Source organism: Phragmites australis, chromosome 11, assembly GCF_958298935.1.
Source record: "Phragmites australis chromosome 11, lpPhrAust1.1, whole genome shotgun sequence".
NCBI lineage: Eukaryota > Viridiplantae > Streptophyta > Magnoliopsida > Poales > Poaceae > Phragmites > Phragmites australis.
In genome coordinates this window covers 26047133-26053426 of record NC_084931.1, presented here as the reverse complement: position 1 = coordinate 26053426, position 6294 = coordinate 26047133, and the positions used below count along the sequence as shown (strand labels likewise).

General features: G+C 40.8%; 1 protein-coding gene across 1 annotated transcript; it reads left to right on the top strand.

The window, feature by feature from the left end:
• Positions 1 to 1753: 1753 nt before the first annotated feature.
• LOC133885504 (cell division protein FtsZ homolog 2-2, chloroplastic-like) lies at positions 1754 to 5952 on the top strand. The gene is made up of 8 exons (XM_062325226.1): positions 1754 to 2103; positions 2756 to 3469; positions 3685 to 3984; positions 4550 to 4640; positions 4774 to 4898; positions 4996 to 5088; positions 5298 to 5363; positions 5437 to 5952. Exons 2-8 carry the CDS (start codon positions 2846 to 2848, stop codon positions 5560 to 5562), a joined length of 1425 nt encoding a protein of 474 aa, XP_062181210.1. The 5' UTR covers positions 1754 to 2103; positions 2756 to 2845; the 3' UTR covers positions 5563 to 5952.
• Positions 5953 to 6294: the final 342 nt, after the last annotated feature.

The window sequence follows — 6294 nt, the reverse complement described above, 5'->3', positions numbered from 1 at the left end:
CCAAGCTAGAACACGAGAGCCTCAAGCTCTTTGTAAACGGCTCTCCGCTTAGAACCAGATACATCCTTGAATAATTCCCTTCAAGGATAAATATAGCGCTCACACAGGAGTAGGGTGTTACGCCTCCGTGCGGCCCGAACCTGTCTAAACCCCAGTGCACCCATCTTTTCCTCGCATTAGGGCAATCATTTCCCGCCAGCCATCGCATTTGTTTCCGTTCCCACTTATTTCCCAAACAAGCTTTTCCAGGATCATCCCCCCGGCCGAATCTCTAAAAAGGGGTCTCTCGGGATCCCTGCGACAGGAGTTCATCCTCCGACAGATAGTGTTTTGAATTTTGAAGTAAAAGAATGAGGTATTTTTTATTTTTAAACATGTCGCATATTAGAAGGGCAATATGTTTACTTTTTAAATTTATCGTTGGCTATTTTTTAATTTTTTTAACCGGGTGTCTACTTTTAAAATTTTTTATTTTCAAAATATAAAACAATGAAAATTCCCAGCGTGCGTGACTCACCTTTGACGAGGCCCAGACCAGGCAAAGCCTGTCAGCGCGTCCGCGTGTGCTCGCCCGAGGAGGGACCTGAACCGCAAAAGAGAGGAGCTTTTTTTATTTTTATATTTTTTCATTAAAACTTTAAATAACTAAATTTCTCTTAAAAAAAATTACAAAACTAGACTTCTATCGCCTCTCAGTGGCGGGTAGGCTTACAGCACTCCGAAGGGCCGGTAAGCTACAGTACATAAACACGGTGAACAGTGCTCTAAAGTTTAATTTTCCTCCTATCTTCTCTATTCAAAACAGTAATGTTGTGTTGCTCCAAAAATCCTAAAACTTTTTGTACGTATTACATAATCCATGCGCAACCCAATTTAATTGAATTCACCAAAAATACTGTGTATAATTTAAACTAAAATTCTCCAAAAAAGGTTACTTTTATAACTTATAGCAATTGTTAGGGCCTCAAATAAATTTCTAAAAATCTGGTAAAATTCACTAATATTCTTCTTATGTGATGTGATAATTTCTAAAATTATTTTCAGCCCTAAATTATATCGTAAAAAAGTGGAATCCTTTGTAATGCACCATTTATATGTATTTTTATAATTTCATGTGATATTCTTCTTTTAACTTAATTTGAATTCAAACGTATATAAAAATAGTGCTAAAAATAATTTTAGAAATTATCACATAACATAAAGAAGAATATTAGTGAATTTTACAAGTTTTTTAGAAATTCATTTGAGGTCCTAACAATTGCTAGAAGTTATAAAAGTAGTCTTTTTGATAATTTTAGTTTAAATTATACACAGGATTTTTGGGTGAATCCAATTAAAATAGGTTGCACATGGATTATGTAACACGTACAAAAAGTTTTAGAATTTTTGAAGTAACAGAATATTACTGTTTTGAATAGAGAAGATAGAAGTGAAATTATACTTCAGAGTACTGTTTACTGTGTTCATGTACTGTAGCTTACCCTTCAAAAGGGCTGTAAGCCTACCGCTGCTGAGAGGCGCCACCCTCTCAGGAGCGATTAGACTCTTATCGCTCCTCAAAGGACGGTAGACGTCTAGTTTTACAATATTTTTCATAGGAATATATTTATTTAAATTTTTAATAAAAAATATATAAATAAAAAAACCGTCGGCGCCGGCGCCATGGCCCATGAGCTCCAGCTTTTTCCTTTCCTTTTGCTTTTTTCCTTTTTTCTAAGAAGCAAGTTAAAGTTGAACGGTCTCTAGTCTCTCCCAACAGAAATTGGAACTCCCGTGCCGCTGCCGCTGGGCTCGGGCACTCAGCCAGCACCAACCAAGTCGTTGGCTCCGCCTCCGCCCTGCTACCTACTCGCCAAAACCTGGCCGAAGTCCCCGGCGCGGCGCAGAAACCCTTGGACGAAAAGCTCGCAGCCAAAACCCCATCCATCTGGTCATCGCCGGCCACCTTTCCCATTTTCCTCGGTGACAGCGTAGCGCACCGGAAGGATCTGAGGACGTTGCCGTCCACTCCACGCGGCCGGCCTCCGGTGGCGTCATCCTGCACTGCACCGCCTCCTCTTCCTCGGTTGTCGGTTCCTCCGGTCAGACCAAGTAGAGGAACAGGTAAAGTAAGCAAATCTCGCCACAACTCCGTCTCGAACTCGAACTGTGCGTTACCTCTGTGCCTAGCTAGTCCTTGGTGGAGATTGTTCTCCTTGATGAGATTTTGGTGGGGGATTGTTCTCGAAATCTTTGAGGGTTTGGTGTTGTTCCCTAATTAGACGTGTATGTGGACAGCGATAATATACTCCTTGTACCATCTTATTGTGTTTTAGAGTAATAAGGTGGCCACCTTAATGGAGCCAATTGATTTTTTGCCATCTTAATGCGTGCGAGGCCACAGATTGTTCGCTGTGACTGAAATACTTTCCTTGACGGAGAAAGTAAACCCGCTTATTTTTCCAGATCCATTTTACAGATGTAGTGTACCGTAATTTCTATGTTATTAGTTCATTTTGTTTAGTTCCGTTCAAACTGTATCCCGTTTTACAATATGAAGTAGAGTCAAACCAAATACAGAAATACTAGCCAAATAAGATTGCCACAAATTTGGAAAGTGAGGCCTAATTATTTTGCCTATATTCTGGCAACTAGTGCGGCTGCGACTCAAATACCTCTACCTTAGCTAAAATGTTCTGTGTTATTATACATTTGATGTCATTTTCTATGTCTAACCAGCAATAAGATGCAGCTAATATTCCATTGTTTTGGCTAGTTTTGAGGCATAAACTCTTCAGCACTTAGTTCTTGAGGCATCAGATACTACATTCCCCAGTGCACGCCAAATTCTGGTTCAGAGCAGAGGATGGCAACGCAGCTAGTCTTTTCCAATGCTTCCAGTTGCCGGTGCAGGTTAAGCATTTGGCCGAACAATGTTGGAAAAACACTTCTCGGTAACAGTGCAAGGAATTTTCAGAGAAAGAAGTGGTTATCTGGTGGTTCTTATCGCTCTTCTCGATTCGAGTGCTCTGGAAACTCCCATCGAGCTGGGCCACGGCGTACCAAGGACACCTTATTTGACCTTCACCCTGAGATCCCCATGCTTTATGGAGAGGATAATGGTGCAGCTACTGTGTCCGGCAAGAAGCAGGGTATTGACAAATCCGCTGAAAGATTGGTAGACACTTCTGCCACGTACCACTACAATGAGCCCAGGATTAAAGTCATTGGCGTTGGAGGTGGTGGCTCCAATGCTGTGAACAGGATGATTGAAAGCTCAATGAAGGGGGTGGAATTCTGGATTGTGAACACTGATTTTCAGGCTATGAGGATGTCACCCATTGACCCAGAAAATAGGTTACAGATTGGCCAGGAACTTACACGTGGTCTTGGTGCTGGTGGGAACCCAGAAATTGGCATGAACGCAGCCAAGGAAAGCCAGGAGTTGGTAGAACAGGCAGTTTCTGGTGCTGATATGGTTTTTGTGACGGTAAGTACATGCCCCTCAAGCAAACCACACTCTTTACTGTTACGTGATTGATGGAGAATGACACATTTTTCTGGGTCTTTATATTTATAGAGGTAGAGAACATCTAAGAATTGATCTAACTCAAGCCATGTTATCCTAGATAGATATACTCATTTATATTCTTTCATTGAATGGAATATGATATGCTCAAGTTGGTCTCAAAATTCAATTTGCAGGCTGGAATGGGAGGTGGGACGGGCACTGGTGGGGCACCTATTATAGCAGGGATTGCAAAGTCCATGGGTATACTAACTGTTGGAATAGTGACAACCCCATTTTCATTTGAGGGAAGAAGGCGGGCTCTTCAGGCACAAGAAGGAATTGCATCCTTGAGAAGCAATGTTGATACACTGATTGTAATCCCAAATGACAAGTTACTGACTGCTGTATCCCCTAATACTCCCGTGACAGAAGCATTCAATTTGGCAGATGATATTCTTCGACAAGGTGTTCGTGGCATTTCAGATATAATCACTGTAAGAGAATGTGATGTACATTATGTTAGCCATCTTATTTTGTTCAGAATAATTTCAACCATGGTCTGTCCAAAGACAGTGACTGAAACATTATGTATGTTACACAATCTTACAACAAAGGATTTACAAACTCAATTCGATTGCTAGTTGATATTAAATGATGCTAAAGATTTAACCCTTTTCATCTCTTTGACCATGTTTCAAGCTCCAATGTTTTTTCACTGTTCCCTTGTTCTTTCCAGTTGCATGCACGGCATATATTTTGTTTAATGCAAGTCAACATACCTGCATTCTTAAAAAGTTTTTCAAAGTATAAACAGTAACATTATTATCTAAAATTTGACATTGTCCATATTTCAACAAAGTAAATAGTTCCTTGGTTCTTCTGGAGCAATCATTTTTACAGAATCATTCACTGCTTGTCATGACATTTGTAATACCAGATCATGAGTCGGAAAGTTCAAATATTTTTAGTATATGCTCTCAAAATATTCACTTGAGTGACAATTACATGTGATTGATGTGTCTAAACTGGCCACTTACTGCTACCTTGTTTTGCATGCAGGTGCCAGGTTTGGTCAATGTGGACTTTGCTGATGTTCGATCCGTTATGTCAGATGCGGGTTCATCTTTGATGGGCATTGGAATGGCAACAGGTGAAATTTCAGAATTCAGAGAACCATATTTGTTCAGCACCATGTTTGAATCTCTCAATGAGTCCTAATCATCATGAAATATCCCTTTACCTTCCTATTTCCCCCCCTGCTGATCCTATTGGCCCGTTTGCAGGTAAGACACGAGCCAGAGATGCTGCACTTAATGCCATACAGTCTCCTCTACTTGATATTGGTATTGAAAGAGCAACTGGAATCGTATGGAATATCACTGGAGGGAATGATCTAACCTTGAACGAGGTAATGCATACCCATATATATCATTAAATTGCTAGATGACTCCTTAAATAGTTAGAATACATTTGGACTGAACCCCACTGGCCATCCTTTTCTACAGGTGAATGCGGCAGCTGAAGTAATCTATGATCTTGTTGATCCTGGTGCAAATCTGATTTTTGGCTCTGTTATAGACCCATCATACACTGGTCAAGTAAGTAAAGAAATCACATCGTTTTCTCTTGTGGCAAAATGATTTCTTACTTCACAAATTCTCTTCTCACCCAGAAATAAAAAAGAAAAGCACGTCTATTACAATAACCTTGTGAGCCATATTTGGAATTTAAATTCTGCTGAAATTCACAATTGTGAATATATATGCCTTGCCATTGCTGGTGTCAATAACATGTTATCTCTGTTCAGGTGAGCATAACTCTGATCGCAACTGGATTCAAATGCCAGGAGGAAAGTGAGAGCCGATCTGGGCAGGTACATCTTGTATCTTTTGCCTAATTTCTGCTTATTTCTATCATGTATTCTCATGATACTCTTGAATGCTTAGGCTGGAGGAGATAGCAACCATACCCGCGCCAGTTGGTTTTCTTCCACTTCCCAGGAGGATGGACCTGCGTTACAGATTCCAGAGTTCCTACAGAGGAAAGGGCGTTCAGGGTTTCCCCGAGCCTGAGTGCTAGATTAGTTTGGCTCACTGCTTTTCTTTACTATGGGGGTTTGCCACAATTTTTTTTTACAGATTTTTGGTAGTCTGGTACGTACAAGTTTTTCTAGTTGCTATCTAGTGCCTGTTGGCGATATTATTAGAGGCTTGGAGCAGACAATTGAACCTTGACTGTAGTTTCTGAACCTTCTCTTATCTTTGTGCTACCATCTATCATGCTATGCTGTCTGAGTGGATTGGCTAAGCTTCCCGCTGTTTCTCAGTAGCCTGTAAGAATCAGGATCGGAAATCGTAATTCCGACCTGTTGATGGTGGTTTATGAGTATGATGCATCGGAACATGATGAATAACTTAGCACCAGAGGGCAAATATAACGTGCCGTGTGTGGCATTATCGCTATTTTCTTTTGCTTCTCGTGTGTCAGGTGTCATTGACAACTTCAACCGTATATCACATGTCACACGTAACTGCCTATTCTAATCTCCGAGTACGACTACGCATGACACATGGTAAAGCAATTGATTGATTAATTATTCGTTTTTGCAGAATTATTTGCCTGAAATTCTAATAAATCTCTGCTGATTTTCTCACTTCAGATCAACCTTGAGATTTATGCTCCAGGGTCTTGCTCCTCTCCATAGCCATAGCTGGTTTAGGGCTCAGGTTAGGGTCCTTATTCAGGAGTCGAGGGGGGGGGGGGGGGGTGCTCAGGTTAGCTGGTTTAGTGGACGATAGTGGCTA

Excerpts from the sequence above, each read along its gene's own strand:
- LOC133885504 (XM_062325226.1), top strand. The coding sequence starts at position 2,846 with ATGGCAACGCAGCTAGTCTTTTCCAATGCTTCCAGTTGCCGGTGCAGG. Across the intron at positions 3,985-4,549 it reads GCATTTCAGATATAATCACT|GTGCCAGGTTTGGTCAATGT; the intron begins GTAAGAGAATGT and ends TTTTGCATGCAG. Across the intron at positions 4,641-4,773 it reads GGGCATTGGAATGGCAACAG|GTAAGACACGAGCCAGAGAT; the intron begins GTGAAATTTCAG and ends GCCCGTTTGCAG.